This window comes from Heloderma suspectum, chromosome 4, assembly GCF_057233095.1.
Source record: "Heloderma suspectum isolate Gila_16-S chromosome 4, 16-S_ref, whole genome shotgun sequence".
In the NCBI taxonomy this organism is placed as follows: domain Eukaryota; kingdom Metazoa; phylum Chordata; class Lepidosauria; order Squamata; family Helodermatidae; genus Heloderma; species Heloderma suspectum.
This window is the reverse complement of record NC_139461.1, coordinates 136,269,916-136,294,630: the sequence shown is the minus strand read 5'-3', so window position 1 is coordinate 136,294,630 and position 24,715 is coordinate 136,269,916. Positions and strand designations below refer to the sequence as shown.

Below are 24,715 nucleotides of genomic sequence, written 5' to 3'. Positions count from 1 at the left end.
GAGGGGCAGGGATCCAAAATGGAAGTGGTTGCACGAAACTGTCAAAGCACCCTGCCAATGTCCTTGAGCTGTACCCACTGGAACTCATCCAAGGAAACAGGACAAGGCTGTGATCTGGATACTTCGCTTATTCACCTGCTGTAACACTGAAGTCTAAGTCCCAGTGCAAGAGATTTTATCCTGGAAGTGCCTAGCAAGTGTATTATAACAGGCCTCAGACGGATCCACTGTGTCCTTAGGGCCAGCATGTAGTCTAGATGTGTTGCACTGAAATTCATGGACTTTGCTTCCCATTAAACATTAATAGGATAGGGCTTTTAAGAACAACTTCTCAACTTAAGAACGGCTGCTCTCAATTAAAAGAGTGGCTCAACAATGGATTAAGCTGATGAGGAAGGCTGTGGAGTCTCCTCTCCTGGATGATTAAAAAAGGAATTAAGCCCTGGATGAAAATCGTTTAAGGAATGGCCTTGGACATTGTGCCCCTTCAAGTTCCAATTTTATATTAGAATACTGGATTTTGCCCATCACTGTGAGCCCATGCAAACTCCACTCATCTGCAAGATGATCTATGGCATGCAATATTTAATATATCAATTAAAATCTATTAATTTTATACAACCTAAACACAATATACATAAATAGAGTCATTCTCTTCTTCATTAATCAACTTAGGGCACAATCCTATGGTCACTAGACAGCAGCTAGATGGCAAGAGGATTGTTCAGTTTTCGGGAACCGACCTTGGAGCAGGCACTCTGGGGTTGGTTCTCAGAAAACCACCTCCCCACCCCTGCCCCCTCATAAAAGACGAGGTTTGTCCCCAGCTCCACGCTCACAGTAGCAATGCAGAGCGGGGGAAAAGGGGCATTCCTTGGAGCAGGGAGGGGAGGGGACAGCAGAAGCATTGTTACAACGCTTCCTGTGCGCCATCTGGCCTCCCCCCACACACTTCAACCCGTTCCAGCTAGACAGCCAAAATCAGCTGGCTAGCCGCTAATGCAGGGAGGTCAGAGGGCGGAGGAGAGGATCCTCTCCGCACTCTGCTCATCCTGCACTGCATAGTCAGCCTCTGAGTTCGGAGGCAGCCAACTATCCCCACTGGATCGCGCCCTTAGACATTTAAAAACACATTCTAACTATTAACATTTATCTGATCACCATACCACTACTGAAAAGAAACTTATTAATACTATTCATAACATGATACCTCCTCCCTTCTCTATATTTTAAATAATAAACTTGAGCCCTTTTAGCACAGACCAGCATTTAAATTCCTAGGGTAGAGTAGTGCAAAATTCTGATTTCTTCCAATGTTGTGATATTAATATTTTAGCTGCTGAGATTAAATGAAAACCTCCTTACCGCTTTACTTAAAATTCTTACTACAAGTTCACATGGTACTCTTACACCCACCATACGTTCAATCTTTTCAAGTACTCGATGCCCAAACACTGACGTTCCCAACATGTCTACCATATTGCTATTAAACGTGCCTTTTCATAGTCACATCTCCAACAATGAGAAGAGGATTGGGAAAAGATTTTTAGGGTGCAATTCTATGCATGTTTAGACAGAAAAAATTCCTACAACTCTCAACATTCCCCAGCTAGCATTGCACCCTTAAACCCGAGAGCCTAAGGTGCTACCTTTCCATACATTTAAATTTATTTTCAACCGAATGAATGCGCAGTGATTTCATATCTGCATTCCCAGAATACCCTCATACCACATAACTGTTAAAAAAAATAAAATCCTGATTCCATTTTAAATAATAGCTGTTTTAACTTTGTTAACAGCCTCAGATAACATCTGATATTTCAGACAATTTTCCTTTATCGTGTCCACCTATAATTCATTTAAATTCAATTTCATTATGTAGTTCCTCACCTCTTAACCTATTTTGAACCCCACATGTCACTTGGGAGATACTGGTATTCCAAAATCTTAGTTTGACTTTCTTGACTATTATATGGAATTGTCTTAGGGCACAATCCTATGTATGTTTAGACAGAAAAAAAGTCCTTAAAAAGCTGGAGAATGCTGGGAGTCGTAGGGTTTTTTTTGTCTAAACATGCATAGAATTGCACCCTTAATATTCTTAATTATCTCCTTTAATCTTGACAGTCTAGCTTGTTCCCAGCTACAATTCAACACTGATCTTACTGTGTTCACATAAAATGAACCCCACAGAGATGACCCAGGACAAACTTTATTTATTATTTATTTTGTTCATTAATAATACTTATATACCACTTAATATTAAAAAAAAATCTCTAAGCAATATTTTTATATTGGTTCCAAATTTTTAAGAGTCCAAAGGAGCAATGCTATGTATGTTCAGACAGGGCATTTTTCTGTTTATGCATGAAAAGGATTGTGTCCTTAGTTACTGGATTTCCCAGTTTTACCCTCTTATGGCTAGTCCATGGAAAGTATCTACTAAACTATTAATTTGCTTATGAGTTAGCCAGACAAAATGTCCTTCATATTTAATCCATTCTGGCAAAGCCTGAATATGTGCAGCCTCATAACAATTGTTTAAGATTTGGAAATGCCAGACCTCTTTTCTTTTTGGATTCATCTTGTGTTTAAATTTTAACTCTGTTTTTCCCATTGGAACAAAACATCTGTATAAACTTTTGTCATTTTTAAAACTAGCTTTAGCACAGCCAATAAAAGTTTTTGAAACATACAAGAAATCTGAGAACTATATTTGGGAACATTTTAACTAAAGATATTCTCCCAAGGGATGATACATTATATAATTTTTCCAGGCCTAAAACTCTTAACTTCATCTTAATTATAGGTATGCAATTTAATTCTAATTTATCAATACTGGAAGATAGAGCAATCCCAAGGTATCTAACAGGTGTGTCAGTCCACTGATTTCCAAATAATTGCAGGATATAAATCCTCTGTCGCTTTCCTAAATGAACCCCAATAAATTCAGGTTTGACTCACTTATCATATATCCAAAAACCATAACTAACTCTTGAATACTATTTTAAACTTTTGATAATTATTTAACTGGTTCTGTTAAGCCCAACATGTTATTGTTCTGCATAAATTGTAATACCTTTAAACTTAAAATATCTCATTAACTATACTGTATCCTTAAACAAATCCATTTTCCACAGTATCTGCGTGCCCTATTTTGTGAATAAATGATATTACCAAACCATCAGAGAAAAGAAGTCATTCACTGTACGCCTTGTTGCTGTTGTACAGGAAACAAGGACTGTAGACTCAAATACAATACACAGAAGGCAGAAAAAATCAGAGCCCACCACCTGTAAGGTACTATTAACAGAACAGAGTCCAGTAGCAGTCACTATACACAGCAACCACTTTTAAGAATAATTCTACTGCAAATTGCTAGAATGAGACCTAACCTTCAATTGGCATTGTGATGTTACAAAGTTAACCTCATGGGTTGATCCATTTTTCATGTAGCTTCATGACATGCATGAAACAAGTAATGAGTATGTAGCAAGTATTTCTACATGCTCAAACTTATTAAAACGTCATTCTGGTGTGACAAAATCCACACCACATGCTAGGTGACACCACTGACAGTGGCGGTGTGTCCAAATATTGTTGCTGGAGGGATAGTCACTTTCCCCTTGCTGTTTTTTTAAAAATCACAAGACACCTTTGCCACTTGAATGAGCAGGCCAGGATGCTTAGACACGTATAGATCAGCTCACATACATCTTTTCAAGCAACATACTGACTGAAACCTTTCAACCTCCCCCTTCAAAGCCAGAATCCTTCCTGAAAGCAGCATTTGTTCTACTCAACCTCACTTCTAACGGAAAACACTCCGACCCTGGATCTTTGCACCATCTGAGATAAAGCATGGGGCTGACCCAAGACAGGCCTGTTCTGTTGTGACACCTCACCTCTGGAACTCATTCCACAGGGAACTTTCACACGCCTGGCATCATGTCTGTTATCTTTTCAGTGCTAGGTGAAGAGTTTTTCTAATTGACCCAGGCTTTTTAGGATGTTTAGTTTGAATGATGAGTTTATCTGGTTTTTCACTGCTACTTTATTGTCTCAAAATGTTATGAACAGCTTTGGGAGGTTGTACACTGAAAAATGGTATACACATAAATTAAATAAATTAAACTAGGCCAGGGGCAGAACCAAAAGAAATACACTTCACACAGCGCATAGTTAAATTATGGAGTTTGCCATCACAAGATGTAATGATGGCCACCAATTTGGATGGCTTTAAAAGGGGGTTAGACAAATTCCTGGTGGAGAAGGCTATAGTGGCTACTAGTCCTGATGGCTATATGCTACCTCCAGTATCAGAGGCAGTATGCCTATGTGCACCAGTTGCTAGGGAACATGGGTGGGAGGGTGCTGTTGCACTCATGTCCTGCTTGTGATTTCCTGGTCAACAGCTGCTTGGCCACTGTGTGAGCAGAATGCTAGACTAGATGGACCCATGGTCTGATCCAGCATGGCTCTAATGTTCTTATAAATATTGGCAAGCTAATTCCTGATACATTTTAAAGTGGCACTTTTTCCTCAGAAGAAGAGTTAGAATGTGGAAGCAATACTTTGGCCCGATTTACTCATAGGAGCATATGTGCAAGAATGGCATTATGCTCAGGACCACTATTGACACTGAAACTGCTGTGGTACTCACTCACATGTAATTCTTGTGGTACTCGGTCTGTGTGAACTTGCTTCTCCTTGCCTCAGAAAATATTTCTAGAGGCAGAGGTAATATAGACTCAGATTAAGACCTTCAACCACAACTTATCTACATAAGCTCAAGAACTGACTGATTACTGCAGTCAGTGCAAACTGACATTGATGGGGGTTGTGTTCTGCAAGAGAGATATTACCAGGCCAAAACTAAAGAAGAAAGGCATCAGTTGCCCTGACACCAACTGCCCTGTGGGAAAGAACATCAGATGGCAGCCCCTGCTCCTGTGAGTCTGGTTATTTTGCTTTGTTCTTGAGTGTGTGACTTTTGGTGCAATCATTCCATTTTATAAATGTTGTAAGCCTCTTTGAAGCATCTAGTAAAAAAGCAGGATATACATCTATAACTAAAATACTTAACAATTCCAGCTTTCCATCAGGAACTCTGACAGCAGTTTTCATTGCAATACTGCAACGTTCAATACTTTGGGAAGACATCAACAGAAATACCTGTATTCAGTTCACAGTGTCAAAATTGAATCTCATCAGGAAAAATGTAGCTTTTCCTGATTCCAAAAGAGGTTGAAAATGAAAAACAAAACAAACATTTGGCTTAAAGTATTGGGGTTGAAGTCTACAGTTTGGGGGTGGGGGAATTGGTGTTTTGTTTTAGAATGAAGAGAACTGGAAGATGTAGTGCATGCTATTGTCATCAGCGCATAGCCTTCTACTTCTTGAGACAATGGAAGTATTTTGAAAAATGTAGGAGCACCTAAGGAATCCCATTAAGATGGGATGTAAGGCTGTAATTCAATGTATACTTACTTAGGAGTACATTCCATTAAATCAAACATATTTCTCATGTATATGTATACTTTATATCTTTAAATGGAATGCTGAGGTGCCTAATTTGGCTACTCATTGTGTCCAGTAGTTTTTCACAGATAGTTTTCATTTGATCTTTTAATCAGAGGTTTTTGATCATTTTAAATGTATTGGATTTTATTTTGTTATTTTATGCAAGCGCTCTTGGGGACTCACTTTGTTTAAAGATAGGGTAAGACCCTGATCCCCTTCATGGATCACTGCCTTGTTGTGGCGAAGGGCCTTACGTAACTCAGTGAAGCCATAAGCTATGCCGTGCAGGGCCACCCAAGACGGACAGGTCATGGTGGAGAGTTCTGACAAAATGTGGTCCACTGGAGAAGGAAATGGCAACCCACTCCAGTATTCTTGCCAAGAAAACCCCATGGAACGTATCACAAGGCTAAAAGATATGACGCCGGAAGATGAGCCCCTCAGGTCGGAAGCTGGGCCAAAGCCAAAAGGACACTCAGCTGTGGATGTGTCTGGTGGTGAAAAGAAAGTCCGTTGCTGTAAAGAACAATATTGTTTAGGAACCTGGAATGTAAGATCAATGAATCAAGGTAAGCTGGAGGTGGTCAAACATGAGATGGCAAGACTGAACATGGACATCTTGGGAATCAGCGAACTAAAATGGACAAGCATGGGCGAATTTAATTCAGGTGACCATTATATCTACTACTGCAGGCAAGAATCCCGTAGAAGAAATGGAGTAGCACTCATAGTCAACAAAAGGGTGGGAAAAGCAGTACTGGGGTACAATCTCAAAAGCGAGAGAATGATCTCAGTACGAATCCAAGGCAAACCATTCAACATCACAGTAATTCAAGTCTATGCCCCAACCACTGAGGCCGAAGAAGCTGAGGTTGATCGGTTCTATGAAGACCTACAACACCTTCTAGAACTAACACCAAAAAAAGATGTCCTCTTCATCATAGGGGATTGGAATGCTAAAGTAGGAAGTCAAGAAATCACCGTGAGAACAGGCAAGCATGGCCTTGGTGTACAAAATGAAGCAGGACAAAGGCTAATAGAGTTTTGCCAAGAGAACACGCTGATCGTAGCAAACACTCTTTTCCAACAGCACAAGAGGCGACTCTACCCATGGACATCACCAGATGGTCAATATAGAAATCAGATTGATTATGTCCTTTGCAGCCAAAGATGGAGAAGCTCTATACAGTCGGTAAAAACAAGACCTGGAGCTGACTGTGGCTCAGATCATGAGCTTCTTATCGCAAAATTTCAGCTTAAATTGAAGAACGTAGGGAAAACCACTAAACCATTCAGGTATGACCTAAATCATATCCCTTATGAATATGCAGTGGAGGTGACGAATAGATTTAAGGGATTAGACCTGATAGACAGAGTGCCTGAGGAACTATGGACAGAGGTCTGTAACATTGTTCAGGAGGCAGCAACTCAATCCATCCCAAAGAAAAAGAAATGCAAGAAAGCAAAGTGGCTGATGAGGCTTTACAAGTAGCTGAGGAAAGAGGGGAAGAAAAAGCAAGGGAGAAAAGGAAAGATATACCCAACTGAATGCAGAGTTCCTGAGAATAGCAAGGAGAGACAAGAAGGCCTTCTTAAATGAACAATGCAAAGAAATTGAGGAAAACAACAGAATGGGAAAGACTAGAGATCTCTTCAAGAAAATCGGAGATATCAAGGGTACGTTTTGTGCAAAGACGGGCATGATAAAGGACAAAGAAGGGGGACCTAACAGAAGCAGATGAGATTAAGAAGAGGTGGCAAGAATACACAGAAGAACTCTACAGGAAAGATCTGAATGTCCCTGATAGCCATGATAGTGCGGTCACTGAACTTGAGCCATACATCCTCGAGAGTGAAGTCAAGTGGGCCTTAGGAAGCATTACTAACAACAAAGCTAGCAGAAATGACAGTATTCCAGCTGAGCTATTTAAAATCCTAAAAGACGATGCTGTTAGAGTTCTGCACTCAATATGCCAACACATTTGGAACACTCAACAGTGGCCACAAGATTGGAAAAGGTCAGTTTACATTCCAATTCCAAAGAAGGGCAATGCCAAAGAGTGTTCAAACTACCATAAAATTGTGCTCATTTCACATGCCAGCAAGGTTATGCTCAAAATCCTACAAGCTAGGCTTCAGCAGTATGCGAACCGAGAACTACTGGAAGTACAAGCTGGGTTTCGAAGAGGCAGAGGAACTAGAGATCAAATCGCCAACATTCGCTGGATCATGGAGAAAGCAAGAGAATTCCAGAAAAACGTCTATTTCTGCTTCATTGACTACGCTAAAGCCTTTGATTGTGTGGATCACAACAAACTGTGGCAAATTCTGAAAGAGATGGGAGTACCAGACCACCTTACCTGTCTCCTGAGAAACCTGTACGAGGGTCAAGAAGCAACAGTAAGAACCGGACATGGAACAACCGATTGGTTCAAAATGGGGAAAGGAGTACAACAAGGCTGTATATTGTTGCCCTGCTTATTTAATTTATATGCAGAGTACATCATGAGAAACGCCGGGTTGGAGGAATCACACGTCGGAATTAAGATTGCTGGGAGAATTATCAACAACCTCAGATACGCAGGTGATACCACCCTAATGGCAGAAAGTGAAGAGGATCTAAAGAGCCTCTTGTTGAGGGTAAAAGCGGAGAATGCAAAAGCTAGTTTGAAACTCAACATTAAAAAAACTAAGATCATGGCATCTGGCCCCATCACTTCCTGGCATATGGAAGGGGAGGAAATGGAAGCAGTGACAGATTTTATTTTCTTGGGCTCCAAGATCACCGCAGACGGTGACTGTAGCCATGAAATTCAAAGACGCTTGCTCCTTGGGAGGAAAGCTATGGCAAACCTAGACAGCATAGTAAGAAGCAGAGACATCACCTTGCCGACAAAGGTTCGTATAATCAAAGCTATGGATTTCCCAGTAGCAACGTATGGCTGCGAGAGCTGGACTATACGGAAGGCTGAGCGCCAAAGAATCGATGCTTTTGAACTGTTGTGCTGGAGAAGACTCTTACGAGTCCCCTGGACTGCAAGGTGGTCAAATCAGTCCATCCTAAAGGAAATCAACCCTGACTGTTCATTGGAAGGACAGATACTGAAGGTGAAACTGAAATATTTTGGCCACCTAATGCGAAGAGAAAAGTCACTGGAAAAGACCCTGATGCTGGGAAAGATTGAAGGCAAAAGGAGAAGGGGATGGCAGAGGATGAGATGGCTAGATAGCATCACCAATGCAATGAATATGAACTTGAGCACGCTCCGGGAGAGAACGGAAGACAGGAAGGCCTGGCGTGCTATGGTCCATGGGGTCACGAAGAGTCGGACACGACTTAACGACTGAACAACAACAAGGTCATTAGACAGTCAAAGGATCCTTGATTAAATTACAATCCCCAGGATCCTTTACAGGGAAGCCATGACAGTTAATGTTGTAAAACTGATTAGGAGATAGATAGATAAATAGATAGATAGACAGACAGACAGACAGACAGACAGACAGATAGATATATCAGCAGCTTAATCTATCCAAAGCCCATAAGACACTATTCTGATGAATTTAAATGTTTTAAAAAGACTGATCCATTAAAAAGTCAAGAATTTCACTTCAACAGGACTCTAAATGAACCAGTTATATGTACATCATTCACATATACATACCCCATCTGCAAAATGACAATGAGGAAGGATCAGAAGCAGATGTAGCAGACGGCCCCTTTCCCTTTGTCAAAGGACTCAAAATCCAATGCCAATTAGTAATAGATAAAAGGAAAGATAATAAAGCAACACTAGATGTCACTAATGAGTCCAGCTCCCTCTATTTCAATTTTCTGGGCTGATTATACAAACCAAGCAGGAGTGATATAGCAAGGGCTCAACTAAGCTGAATGAGACAAAGAACAGTCAGGATGTACAATCAGGCCAGTGATATACAAACAACTTTTAAGGAGAGAATGAACACAGTTTAACAACAACAGAACACAGAATTCAGAATATCTGATAACACTGCATATGTTCAAAGAGAAAGGGCCAATACAGAAGCTTAAGTTGTATGAATTTGCAAGGGACAGTAAATAGGAATCTTCTGCCTTTTGCCCTCACAGCAGAAAGTGCTTTATATAAGGGGGACCTGCTATGACCTTTGCAAAAATCTCAGCTTCTCTTATAGAACAACAACATCATCAGGCTTCAACACCGAATAAGAAATATATTACTGTGGTTATCAGAGCCTTCCATGGGTGCTCTAATTTTGAGCTCTTTGTGGGTGCTCTAATTTTAATTGCATCAACCACAAGTGGTGTCTCCCACTTGTCTTCAAAAAATGCAGCAGAAATTCCTAGTAGCAGCTCAAATTTTTGCCTCTTTTCTTCATAGTAGTGTTGAAGCTACCTTCTAAAAACTGAGACACTTGTCATTTGTTTGTTGGTGCCTGGAACAGTTTTCTTTTGTAACCCGTAAGGCAGCATTTTCCACCCTGGTGCCCTCCAAATGTTTTGGACTTCAGCTCCTATCATCCCCAGCTAGGATGGGCAATGGTAATGAATGGGAGCTGTGGTTCAACACATCTGGGGGGCACCAGGTTGGGAAAAACTGCACTATTGAATAGCACCACTTTAAATTTAAAAGGGGGAGTTTAAAGTCTGTAGAATTTGCTGGAGGAAAAGATTTAGAGGCAAGTTTTTGCACTGCTATTTCTGAATGAGTTTGTTCAGCCCTATTAAAGGGCAACTTAGAGAGAACATCTTGGTATTCAGTGAAGATAACAGCGTAAAAATCATTCCAGATACACTATGATTCATTTGTAACCAATATTGCATTTGCCATGGACATATGAACTGAACACTAGTGATCTTCCCTTGTCCCCTATTAAATATTCGAATTTGCCTCTCGCTCCACAGCCACTGGTTTACCTCTTTGTGTGCTAAGAAGTGCACAGCCCAAAAATACATTTATGCAGGGCTGGCCTCAAGGATGAGTGAGCTCAGTGTTCGTCCTGGGTGCCAAGTCGAAGGGGGTGCCAAGCTGAGCTTGGTGACGTGGTGTTTGTTGAGTGTACTTTTCTTTGCCCTAGCAGTAGGCTAGGGCAAAGAAAAGCAATAAACCTTGTTAACCTTTTTTTAAAAAGTACTCAAGCTTGAATAATAAAAGAAAGCTGTATGCTGATGGGGGGCACTGAAAGCACTCCTCGCAGAGTGCTATTTTTCCTAGGCCTGGCCCCACATTCTTAAAAGGAAAGAGGAAGGGTTACAGATCTTATTTTAAAAGCAGAATTTATATTGTAGCATGACAACCTAGAAATGTATGTGCTATGTGTCATAGATATAATGTTCAGGGTCAGTGTTGAGTGGTCATTTTCAATTATTATTAATCTCAATGGGTTTATCAGATTTTAAACATAAGTAGAAATCATCCTGACCTGATGATATCAGTCTTGGATCTCCTCTGTTGTTGCTCCCTCTCTGGCACAATGTGCCAAGTGAAGACCAGTCTCCAGTCAAAACCACCAATCTGTGGCTCTCCAGCATTTCCCAAGTATTCAAAAGTGTTCCAGTCAATTACATCGATCACAGGACAGACAACAGCTGATGGTTCTTCTTTAATTCTAAGTTTATAAAGAAATATTATTTGCTTGTTGATGTCAAAGGCCATTATGGAGGAAAACTAGCACACATATCCTTTTTATAGGTTAAGTAATTTATTGTTTTTCATTCCTTTTGTTATAAAAAAGGACATTTTTATAACACTTCCTTCTATTTTTTTTTAAGTGAACATAAGATGATACTTTTGCTTCTAACTCAATTTCTCTCAAACATTTGGAATCCCTTCCCCTTCTAAACATATTGTACCTTCTGCTTGCTCTGCCCACAACCCAAACTCTACTCTAGAGGTATGAAGGCCTGAGGGGGACAAAATCAGAAAAATTGGGATTTTTTTTTCTTTTCAATTTTTCCAATGAAAAAAACCTCCTATGAAATATTTTCTCCTTTAGAATGAGTGAAATACTTTTTCAGAAAAGGCTTTCCTCGCTCAAAGTGTATAGTGTAATTTTATGTAAGACAATCTACAGCATTAAAGAATAAAAGATATTATTACATATATTTCAATTTTCCCCAAAAAAATTCCATTTCCCCCCACCACAAAAGGGGTAAAATCTTTTTGCCTTGGCTTCAAAATCCCTAGAAATCTCCACCCTGCATCAACCTCTGTTTGGTGGGTGAATGTACATTTTCCAAATAGCTGAGCATGTGCAACCTGCAGTGCTGGGATGAGGATCTACGGATGGGGGCAAGTGGTTAACGTTTTTGTTTTAGCAGAAGTGTCCACCCTTATCTGTCAACTTTACTCTCTTGCCCAGCTGCTTTAAGCGCTAATTCAAAGCACAACTAAGTATCTCCCTCCTCCCGCTACTGCCTGCACATAGGGTGCCCACATAGTATCTCAAGAGAGAGATTTCAGGATGGAATATGCCCCATCTGCCATTTCTCTTGTGACAACAGCAGATCCCATTTCAAAGCACCTGAAAATATTTTGCAACATCCCACTCCCACCCAGGGCATCTCATCTCACAATTTGAGAACCTGGCTCTAACCCAGCCTTTCCCTGGTTCCCTCCAGGTTTGGACTTCAGCTCTCAGCATTCCTGGCTATTGGCCATGCTGGCTAGGGATGATGGGCTCAAGACATCTGGTTTGAAGTCCAAAACATGTGGAGGGAACAAGGTTGGGGAAGGCTGCTCTAACCTAACAAAATGCAACTGCTTGAATGCCATTAGTACCATAAGCCTAATCAAAACAGCAGAAAGTTTGGATAATCAATGAATATCACTTAGGTTAGACAAAGCACACAATCAGTGAACTGCAGGAAAGGCACAAGCACTGAGTTTAATAATTGCGCTCTGTAAAACGGAAGTTAAGCACAAACACTCTAACTGCAGGAGATTTTCAGACTTTTTAGAGTTTAGCCACCACAACAGAGCCGGATAGCAACCTCTATTGTCCTTTTCATTACCATTTATAACAGCCAGTATGAAGTATATTTTAGACCCAAATAATAACAGGGGGCATTATTACACACTGACCTCCCCCCTCCCTCACAAACACAATGTCAAGCTGGTTCAAAGAGAATGAAACTTCTTAACTTGCATTATATAGTAACTGAAAGGTGCAAAAAAGAAAAAGAAAAAAGCTTATATTGCTGCTGCCTAGCTGTACTTTTTACTAATTCTTTCAGGATTCATCTTCAAAGAAAGTGATGGAAATTTGGGACAAAAGAGATGCTGACACAGATGCAAAGCTGAGGAATAGCAGAACATCCACGGCCCCTAACATTCCAAAGCACATTTTAGACTCATTTTACTCACTGTCCAAGTAGCTTCAAGAACTCAGTGGCCAATCCTTCCTGACTGGGTCTGTCAGTGAGATGACCACAATCTAAGCAGACAGGCAAGCTGTAGACTGGTTGTCAAACAGCCAAAGGAGAAGAGGAAGGAGGAAGAGGAAGAAAGAGAAGATAAAGTCAGAGAAGGTGAGGAAAGGAAAGCAAGAGAACTGGTACAGCAGGGATAGGTTACTCACAGACGTTAAAGCCAAGCAGCGTGAAGGCAAAACCCTGCAGCAACCCCTACTCAAGCACTCATTGGGCCAGTTTGCATAATCAAAACAAGCCATGGTGGCTTGTTGTCGGCAGCGGTGTGTGGCAAGCACGATTTGCATAATATCTGCCTGGCCATAGGCAACATGGTTTGTTGGAGGGTTAAACACCCCTCAAACAACCCTGCAACAGCCCATGGGTTATTTGAGGGTTGTCTAACCCTCCAACAAGCCATGCTGGCACATGCTAGGATGTGCTGTGGCTCACAAGTCACTGTGGCTTGTTTAAACCACAGTGGTTTGTTTTGATCATGTGAACCAGGTCATTGATCTGGTTCACATGATCAAACAGCCCACCAAGGGTTGTTTAAGCCATGGGGAGCTGTGGCATGTGCCAGTCAGCATTTTGCATATTCAACCCCCAACTAGGGGCTGTTGTGATGTCCGAACCCAGCCACCATGGGTTATGTGAGGGTTAAACTGAGGGCCAGTCCTATAATGACATGGCCTGATGCAGGTGCAACAGGCGGCTCAGAATGGGAAGAGTGGCAAATTGTGTTGCTCTCCCTACCCAAAAGGCCTGCTGCTGCCTGCCTGGCAGGCCCGCCGGCCAGCCACTCCTTTTTTTTCTCCTGCCCAATGCACTGTGCTGCTGCCACTGCTGTCTCTTCTGGCCGGGACCTCTCACGATATTTCAGCCAACTCTCCCAGGAGGCCCTGTGGCCGGGGAAGAAGGGAGGGGAGGAAGAGCTGCCTCCTCCTCTGGTGCCCGCCCACCTCTCTGCTTGCCAGCCATCTGTTTCTACCTTCTTCCCCAGCCGCAGAGGCCCCCTGGCAGAGTTGGCCAAAATACCGTGAGAGGTCCTGGCCGTTCCCACAGCCGGGACCTCTCCTGATATTTTGGCCAACTCTCCCAGAAGGCCCCTGTGGCTGGGGAAGACCGGAGAAAGAGTCACCGCCTCCTCCTCCGGTGCTTGCCTGCCTCCCTGCTTCTACCTCCTTCCCCAGCCGCGGGGGCTTCCTGCCAGAGTTGGCCAAAATATTACCTCTTGCAATATTTCGGCTGACTCGCCAAGGAAGCCCCCATAGCCAGCAAGCAGGGAGAGGAGGAGCTGCTTCCGCCACCATCACCACCCTCCAGAAGAAGTGGGGTGGCAGCACCAACACCAAGGGCAGCACTGCCACCTGGTTAAACCTTCACATAACCCATGGTGACCAGGTTCAGATGATACAACAACCCCTGGTTAAGGTTTGAATATGCAAATGCCAACCAGCAGGTGCCATGGCTCACCACTGCCTAAACAATGTCTGATAGTGCAAACTGGCCCATTGGCTTTCCCTTCTTCCCCACCCTACTGGCCAGCTGAACACAGCAACTACAATGATCCCTAATGTTCACAGCAACATCATTTATTAGGAAATAAGCTGACCCAACCATTTCAGCCTATACAATGTCAGTGTTTAGGCATCATCTTATTTCTAATTTCAGACTTCCAACTGGGTCTGACCAGCTGATTTTTACAAAGGACCTTGAAGAAGAAAGCTACAGTTCTTGAACTCTTGTAACAGGACACTCAGGTTATTCCAAACAGGTCTGCAGTGATGCAGCAGTACCTTGAGGACTGGGCAGCAAAAAAGATTGCTAGGCATATAATGGTATGGTCACTTCCAGCATGTAGCAGGATCCTATAACAGTTTGCTTGCGTCACTGCTACTAGCTAATTGATGCCCCTGCGACAGATCTATGAGCTACTAGCTCACACAAGTAAACAACCCTTGTGAGGAAAAACAACAACGGACCAGGGAATGTGTGAATCATTACGAAGTCCATACACACAGAAGACAGTTAAATATGAGGAAAATAACTTACTTTCAGCCTAAATCTTGCACTACACTGCCATCTTGTGGGTTATCCACACTGTTAAAAAAAAGTATTCAAAACTGGCTTGGCAAATACTGAACGCGGTAAAACAGATCTCTATAGCCAATTACATAAACCAGGTATGGGGAAAGATCGGCCAACCAGCCAGATACAACCTCCCCATCTGGCTCACTAGATGACTTCCAACTCCTCCCCACTTTCCCCCTATCCCCTTTTCTCACTGCCTTTCTATGCTGCATGGTGACAAAAGGAACCCTTTTGTCACCCTGCAGTACTTACTTAAGTAAGGGGTTTCCTTTGTCACCACGCAGCACTGAAAAGCTGTTATTTCCAATCAGTTGCTGATCGGAAATAACAATTTTTCCATGCTCTGGGGTCACTGTGCATCACAGAAAGACAGTGTCCTGCCAATGGAGAAAGAGATCTCTCTCTTCCTCCATGGGCAGTTTGCTGCCTTTCTGTGCTGCACAGTGCTTTTTCAGCCCACAGCACAGAAAGGCAGCTCTGCTGATCAGAAATGACAGGTTTCACTGCTGCACACAATTACCACAGCACTAAAAAGATGTTATCTCCGATCTGCTGCTGATTGCAGACAACAGCTTTTCCATGCTGTGGGGTGAGAAAGGAAATCATTTTGTCACTATGCGGCATGGAAAGGTAGCAAACTGCCTATGGAGGAAGAGATCACTCTTTCCCTCCATGAACCATTCATAATCGCTGCCTTTCTGTGCTGGAGTCTGTCAAAGCACTATGCAGCACTGAATGGAAGGAAACTGCCCATGGAGGAAGAGAACCCTATCTCCCCACATGGACAGTTCACTGCTCATGAAGTGTGTGTATGCACTTGTGCGCGTATGTGTCTGGGCAAGCAGCCTGGGCCAGCAGACATGCAGAGAGGGCTGTATGCATGCAGCCCTCTCAGCTGGAGCCAATTCACTGGGCTCTACAATTAATCAACAATTAAATGAAATCAAAGTGTAAATGTTCTTTTATTTCTCCCACAAAATATAATATTTTAAGCGTTATTTACATGTGATTTTCCACATCATCATATTACTTTGGGTGTTTAGGCAGGTATTCTATCTAAAATTCTACCTTCCCTTAATTATTTTTACGAGGTCTCAATTTTTAGTGTCACATGCACAGTGCAGAAGTCCAGCTATTAGGATGGCCATTGAAGACAAGAACCATTCAACATTGGATTTCCATTAAAAAAAAAATCTGTCATGACCTCACGCCTCAACTCTACTCTTAACGTTTGGGGGTGTGGTGCCAATGAATTACTAGGTTTTTTTGTGTTGTCAGGAACACTGCATAAGCACTATCTACCAGTAAGCATTTTCAGATCATGCATACATTCCTTTCCCTTCACTCTTTTACACCTTCTACAACTCCCATGACAACATCTGTCCTACAAGAATCTGAACCCAGTTCACAATGTCAGCAGTCACAGCCCCAGTAGCATCATCCCAATATAATGTAAGAAAACATCTTTTGAAAAAAGATGTATGCGTGTCCCCACCCGCCATTTTCTTTCTTTGCCCATCTCCTCTACTTCTGTTTTCTCTACCCTCCTGTTCTGGTACTCACTATCTTGGCAATTCCTTGTTATTTATGCTGTTTCTAACACACATACATGTTAGTGTTTTTTTTTAAATGAAAGCAGCTTCAGGGTGTAATTCAATGGGGATAGTAGGCCGCCTCCAAACTTGGAGGCAACGGACTATCCAATGCAGGGCAGGTGGAGTGCGGAAGAGATCTTCTCCTCCACACTCTGGCCACCCTGCATTTGCAGCTAGACGACCGATTTCAGCTGTCTACCCAGGGTGCCTCAGAGTGTGTGTGGGGGAGAGAGACCGGACGGTGCATAGGAAGCATCGTAACTGTCAGGAGCGTTTCTGAGCGCAGGGAGTGGGATAGTAGTTCAGATTCTGAAGAATAACCATCAGACATGGGGGAGGTATTTTCCCAGGCTAGTCCAGACATGGCTAGGCAGGCTCCTCAGGTTTCAAAGGTCCAGCTGGAGGAGGAGGGTCCCTCTTCACTCCCCCCCTCCGAGAGATAGCAAACAGGGAGAGACAGGTTTTGGGGAGTCTGAATTAACAGACACCAGGCGCAGGCGCAGAGCCAAGAGAGAGAAAGCTGGGGCGGAACTTAGATGGTCTACCCGACTGGCCTTGCGTGAACAGCTGCGCTTAGAAGCCTCATGAGAGAGACAGAGACCTCCCGCCACCCCTTAGGTTAGGCTAGCGAGACCGCCTTTCTTTCAAATGGTGGTCAACTTTCTTAGCTACCTTTTGAACCCCCTGAAGGCATTTCCTTGTAGGCTGAGAGACACTGAGAATTTGCATGTGTATGACCCTTTGAAGTATGGATTAAAAGCTGCTGACTGAAGCCTCTTGTCTGTGTTTGATTCAGCGTTTGAGGTTCAGTGGGGGCAAAAAGAATCCTGACAGTAACGGCACTTCTGCTGTCCCCTCCCTGCCGCCAGGAACATCCCCCTTTCAGCCACTCTGCGCTGCTCTTACGGGCACGGAGCCAAGGACGAACTGTGCTGCCTACAAGGCAGTGGGAGAGGGGGTGGGGAGTCGGTTTTCTGGGAACTGACCTCAGAGCGCTGGCTCTGAGCACGTTTCCCAGAAAACGAAAAATCCTATGGCCGTCTAGAAGCTGTCTAGTGGCCTAGCATTGCACACTAAATAATTTAAAAACTGGTACCATGCATTTTAAGAAAGCCTAGTGAAATGAAGCATCATGATCCTTGCTCTCCACCAGGTTGTATTTAACATTAAAAGCATAAGGAAGGACAGAATTTATAGAACGCAATTAACATTCTGGTTAACATTGCTGAAAAAAAATTGGAAGCTTTACCAAATGCCTTTTACTTTTGAATAGAAATGAGAAGCATTTGTCTGAACATTACCTTTCCAATAATGGTTCAAGCCATTCTTCATGGCACTCACAGTGGCAATCAAGAAATGTAAGAACATCCCCTTTTGCTATAGAAGCTCCTAGCAGCCTTGCCCGAACCAGGCCTTCTCTCTTATTTGCTCTGATGAGCCGTACCTTGCGCAAGTTAGCCACATGGTTTTCCAAAGCTTCCTTTAAGTGTTCTGTTACAAAGAGATTTTAAAAAAATGTAGTTAAGCAAAGCAGTTGATAGCAATCCAGGTTTTCATCAGAACATTCCACACATTTATTTTAATGCTTAATTTATTATTTATTTTTTTAAAGTACTTTCATGCCACCTTTCAGGGCAAACCTATCCCAAGTCAATTTACAAAAGATAATTAGCTTTATATACATAGTGGGATAAGTTATTTCATATACATAGCAGGGCCGCTATACTCCAAAATGATTTTGAATACAATCCACTTGTAATGCTGCCAGTCTGGGCCCCCAGTGATCTTCCTTTTACCAATCATCCTCTGATAGATTCTGCCAGTTTTATCCACTAAAGTTGTTCCCAGCCCTTATGCCAGCCTTCCCCAACCTAGAGCCTTCCAGGTGTGTTGGACTGCACCTCCAGTCTGGTCGAACACATCGGGAGGGCCCCAGACTGGAGAAAGCTGCCTTATGCCTTCCCCCACCCTGGCTCCACCTCCCTTGTTGGATTGTCCAATGCTTCAGTTTCTGAAACCTTTTTCTAATGATGGAATGGTTTCGGAATTTGAATAGCATTCCTTTTCAAGTATGGTTTAGACCAGGGGTAAGCAACCCAGTACCCTCCACAGGTTTTGGATTACAACTCCTGTGAGATCTTGCCCCAGTTCGGGAGGAGCGATAGCCTCTGACACCATTTCTGAGTCAGAAGGGGATGCTGGGAACTCAATACTACCAGGCCTCCCACTGGCTTATAAGCCAGGAGAGGATGAGACGCAGGACCCTAATATGGCCTATCTCCCACAGACAGGGGACATGAATTTGATGGAGGCATTTGCTTCTCAACCAGAGACATCTTCCATGGGAACAGGGCAGAAGGAAGAGGTGTCTGCAGGAGAAGGAGTTTCAGGCTGTCTTCCTTAGTCCAGCATCAAGAGCAGAGGCAAAGCAACCGTCTAAAAGCCAGGTTTCCTTGTCAGGATCGAATGTCCGATACTGATCTTTAGTGGCCACTCCCCTGTATTTAACCCAGAGCAACCAGAAGTACTTTGTTGAAAGCAATGCTCTGATCACCTGGAAAGCTTCCTGCTTTCGAAACTCTGGATATGTGTGGTTTTATTTTGTGAGCTGTACCCAGGGCTGCTTGGTTGTTTGCTTGTGATGCTGAAGGACTGCTTCTGCTCAAGAACTTACATTGTGAACTGTTAACTGTGAATCTTTACTGGAACTGTAAAAGCTGATAGCTAATTACTAGAATTGTCACAATAAGCTCTTTTATTACAGCTTGTGCCTCATCTCTGGGAAGTCAAGCTCTGACAACTCCCATAATCCCTGATCATTGGCCATGCTGGCGGCATCTTGTGAGAGTTGTAGTCCAAAACATCAGGAAGGTTTCAGGTTGCTCACCCCTGGCTTAGGCTGTCTTGTCTTTCTGTTCTCCAAAGCCCTTCACATCTGCATGACAGCAGTAATTCAGCAGGTGATGGAATTGAATCTAAGTACAGTGGAGGGGCTGCTGCTTCCCCTCCTTCCAGTGGTCTCAGCAATGGTATCTGGCAGCTGGAAGATTCTCAGCTGGTGTGGTTGGTATCTAGGCATAACAGATAGTGCCTAAATGCTGTTTAGCACCTTCTGGTAGTCTCAGCAATAGCATTTAGACCAATTCCATGTTAGAGGCCATTTTCACTGTTCAGCAGTGGAAGTCCAGCCCAACCTTTTAAGGGGATGAGGGTGGGAGATGAACAACATCATGGTTTACAGACAGGATATCACACTATGGTCACTGAAAAGTAATTTGTAGGAGTAGTAAGCAAAGGCTACAATGCAGGTCACTTTCAAGGCATCTCAATACAAGGAAGTTTCAGTATTTGTTACCCTAACAATATACCCCATACTCTGATACAAAGATGTAGACATCATTTCTAAACGGGTCTGCCCCTAAGTATTGTAGCTATCACAAGCCCTATTACTTTCACCAGAAATCCTATGCCAACAGAGTGCTTTGTGAAATCAACCCAAAACAGCTTACCTTTATCACTGTAATCATCAACAAGGATGACTTCTTCTAAAAGAATGTCAGGAGATGTTTCAAGAACACTATGAACTGTTCTCAGAAGTGTTGACCAAGCCTCATTATAAAATGCTATTACAACCGAAGTCTTTGGCAGGTTATAATAATCATATTTCTTCTCTCTACATCTATAAGAAAAGCACACGTTAATTATTGTGAAATTAAGCATATCTCAACAGTTAATGCAGAACTGAGGTGAACAAGCAAAGCAAGATCTGACTGTAAAGAGCAGATCCTGCTGTAAGGAAGAAGTTTCTCCTAGAATTTCATCATGCACATTCACAAATTAAGCACCAGCTCCCTAAGGAATATCTTCCAGTTTGTGACATGCTTAGTAATGCATAAGATATATTAGGAAGTTCAGGCCAGTATCCAAACATTCATCAGAATATATATGCAAGTGCCAATTGCCACCCTGTACTACTTGCGAATGTCATCCCAATTCTGGAAGTACTAGTCACGTGTAAATATCTTAGAAGTGCAACTAGAGTTCTATCAGGAGAGCTATTGTTGGGATTTACAGAGTTTGGATATATAGCTTGTTTACAATAAAATGTTGAACATATTTTGACAGAACACTCTTGTGACCGAGATTGACATTATTCTTCATTTGAGCTTTGTACCATTTTATTCAAGCAAGATCACTTCTCTTTCAAATATCTGACTGAATTTTCTGATTAGTTGCTGTCAAGAAATCCATTTTCTTTTTGAGATTTAGCTGCTCGTAAGAAGCTCCATTTCTTGAGGAGGGGCTGGCATGCACTAAAACCACCTGCATGCGTTATCATAAGGTCTTCTAGTCTACAGGCCTTCAAGGTCGGAGATGAATTTCTGCCAAAATTAGATGGACTGATTTCTGCTAGATTGCAGTGAGAGCTTTTCACTCTCCCATCCCCTCCTAGGAAGCGGAGGTAGTTACCTAGCCTGACAGTGATTGGCTATGGAAGCTCACCTCACACATGTCAAGGGTCTGGGGAGGGGATATAAAGCTAGGGTGGCTACAGTTGCCAGGTGGGCTTCCATCCGGTCTGCATTTGGTCTTCATTCTGGTCTTCGTTTTGATCTTCATTCTTCATCTGCTAACTGGCTTTTGGGCCTGTGAGCTTTTGGATCCTGAATTGGACTTTGTCTATGGGAGGACCCATACTTCGGTAAAGGATAGGATAGAATAGGTACTACTTTATTGGTTTTGCCTGCAGCATTGCTTCAAAGGGTTCTCTATTGTTCCAAAGGGGTTCTCTATTGTTTAAAAGGGTTTCTCTGATTGCTTTGAGTTTTCTTTGATTTCCTGATATTTGTACACCTTTTCTACTCCTTTTCCCCTTTCTTATTGTTAATTAACTTCAAATCTATTTCAGAGTTTCTGTGTACTTTATTCCACTTAAAGCCTCAGTATTGAATTCAGAGCCTTCTGGTTTGGTCCTGCTACTGTTTAGAATTCTGGGTTTGTGGTGTGAAATACAGTGTCAGCTTGAATCCTTATTTCTGTGCTCCGAGTGTGTCCTGAACGGTCTGAGTATTCCTTGGCTCATGTTGGCTTTGGATGTTAAGTGTAGTGGCAATCTACCAGGTAATTTGTTTGCCCACCACCCACACTGCAGGGAGTTGGGAGTTCCGGGGCAATCCCTCTTAACCCTCTTACTCCCCTTCACAGTTGCTTTTTAAAATCTGTGATGGTTTGATTAACAATACAAATTAAAAGGTTAAAACTTTACAGCCAATTACAGACAGAGTGCTAACCCCCACCCCCACCACCCAGCCCGTAGACTGCCAAGGATGTTGCTGCCATATCAAGCTATGATCTAGACTCTCTGCCTTCACTCCCCTATAAAGAAGCAATTTGGTTCTGGCTCTGTGGGATGTTACACATCAAGGCTTCTGAATATTTCCCTTCCTCTCCAGACCAAGGATCTTCAAGGTCAGTACCTATAAAATTCACTTCCTCAATTCTCTCATTTCTAGCAGACACATTTCATCGTATCATTCATTCATTACCATCTCTCTTTCTCACCCAAGCTTTTCCCATTTCACTCACTTAAAATCCTATTATTCCCTTTCAGGTCTAAATTACATGATAATGGTTGAAGTCGAAATTTCACCACGAGGAGAATTTTCCTCTCAATTTTCCTGTATGGAAGTGGTCTTGTGCAAGTGCCCCCAAACATAGCAAAATTTCAAATACCACATCTGATTCCTGAAAAATTGCTAGTAGCTTTTTATAGCCAGGCAAATAGACAAAAACTGAGCTCCACTTGTGCGATGGAAAAGTACACACCACTCTGCTATGTTGCACTAGCTGACACTAGTGCAACAATGTTTTACACTCCCTCTAGTCCCAAGGAGTAAAGTGTCGCAGTCAATTTGTTCTCCATGAGCTATCTTAGATCATGTTAGAAAGTTTGGAAACAAAGGTCTGATATTTCAGCTAAGAAGCAGAGGTGAACATGACAAAGAGACTGCTGGCAATGCCCAGGTGTATCATGCAGGGTACTTTCTTGAACAGGTTGGGACAGCAAGATAGAAAGGGCAATGAACAGCTAGCATAAACTGTGGAAACAACTGCATCCGCTTTCAAGCCATTATGGGTGGTATGCTTGGAAAATTTCCAGCTAGAAAATGTTGTCAAGGGCCACTACTGTGGCTAGGTCAAGGCAGGCAGAGATGAGAAGAAAGCAATTAACAATGATCCTAAGAACCTTCACTAAGAAGTTGGTTCCACCAACAAATATACAATTCACTTGCCTATTAATTAAGCATTGGACTGTAGCATCAGTGGAAATTGGGGTAACAATCTGTACAGGAGTGGGCTGAGCTTGAATAATCTTCCTTTGGTTTTGAAATGCAAGGGTTAAGTGTAGCACACATATAGACTAACTGTTTTACAGAGCAATCCTATATCCCCTAGATACACCTGGGGGGTCATAGGATTCTTTGGATTCTGAGATCCGAGGTCAGAACCAGGGCTCTGGCCTTGGAGCTCAGAAACCATACTCCCCACCCCTTCCCCTGCCCCCTTGTAGCCGGCACAGTTCTCTCTGTGCTGGCTATACCTCCATGCTCGGAAACAGAGCGTAGAGATGGGAAAAAGGGGGCTGTCCCTGGGGCAGGGAGGGGACCACGGAAGCTGCTTTACACAGCTTCCTATCAGGTCTCCAAGCTTCTTCCCTCCCGAAAGCTGCAGCTGTACTGGTGAAATCTAGCCAAAATGCAGGGCGGCTGGAGCACAGAGGAGAGGATCCTCTCTATGCTCTAGCCACCTCGCATAGGATAGTTGGCAGCCTCTGATTTCGAAGTCTGGCAACTATCTGGATATAGGGATGTCGGAGAATTTCTCCACGAATCTCCGGGAGGCCGAATGCCAACGGTTTGGCGGTTCGGTGGTGGCAGCCGGTCTTCCGACTGGCTGCCACCGCCGCCATTTCCAAGTAAAACAACAACAACAAACGTGATAGGCTACGTAAAGATTTATGTAGCCTATCACGGCTAGTTTTTCAAAAAACACCATGATAGGCTACGTAAATCCTTATGTAGCCTATCACGGCTGACTTTGGAAAAAAAAAAAAAAAGCGCATACGCAAATGGCGGCGCCCATGGGCGCTGCCATTTGCATTCCTTATTTGGGCACGTGTAGTCTACGTAAACATTTACGTAGACTACGGCGAAAATAAGGGCAACGCTATTTGCATTCCCCTTATTTTCGCCGTAGTCTACGTAAATGTTTACGTAGACTACATGTGCCCAAATAAGGAACGCAAATGGTGGCGCCCATGGGCGCCGCCATTTGCGTACGCGCTTTTTTTTTTCCCCCCAAAGTCAGCCGTGATAGGCTACGTAAGGATTTACGTAGACTATCATGGCTGACTGCAGGGACGCAAATGGCAGCGGCTACGGCTCAAGTTCATATTCATTGCATCGGTGATGCTATCTAGCCATCTCATCCTCTGCCGTCCCCTTCTCCTTTTGCCTTCAATCTTTCCCAGCATCAGGGTCTTTTCCAGTGACTTTTCTCTTCGCATTAGGTGGCCAAAATATTTGAGCTTCAGCTTCAGTATCTATCCTTCCAATGAGCACTCAGGGTTGATTTCCTTTAGGATGGACTGATCTGACCTCCTTGCAGTCCAGGGGACTCGTAAGAGTCTTCTCCAGCACCACAGTTCAAAAGCATCGATTCTTTGGCGCTCAGCCTTCCTTATAGTCCAGCTCTCACAGCCATACGTTGCTACTGGGAAAATCATAGCTTTGATTGTACGTACCTTTGTCGGCAAGGTGATGTCTCTGCTTCTTACTATGCTGTCTAGGTTTGCCATAGCTTTCCTCCCAAGGAGCAAGCATCTTTTAATTTCATGGCTACAGTCACCGTCTGTGGTGATCTTGGAGCCCAAGAAAATAACATCTGTCACTGCTTCCATTTCTTCCCCTTCTATATGCCAGGAAGTGATGGGGCCAGATGCCATGATCTTCGTTTTCTTAATGTTGAGTTTCAAACCAGCTTTTGCACTCTCCACTTTCACCCTCAACAAGAGACTCTTTAGATCCTCTTCGCT

At 43.0% G+C, this 24,715-nt stretch overlaps 1 protein-coding gene across 1 annotated transcript in view; it reads right to left on the bottom strand.

The window, feature by feature from the left end:
• GALNT12 (polypeptide N-acetylgalactosaminyltransferase 12) overlaps positions 1-24,715 on the bottom strand; it is a 52,314-nt gene that overhangs the window by 21,454 nt on the left and 6,145 nt on the right. The window contains exons 2-4 of the mRNA XM_084850623.1: positions 20,130-20,299; positions 17,922-18,111; positions 10,945-11,130 (exon numbers count right to left, since the gene is read on the bottom strand). Of these exons, the coding sequence (XP_084706749.1) occupies positions 10,945-11,130; positions 17,922-18,111; positions 20,130-20,299 (546 nt within the window). The remainder of the gene's footprint in view (positions 1-10,944; positions 11,131-17,921; positions 18,112-20,129; positions 20,300-24,715) is intronic.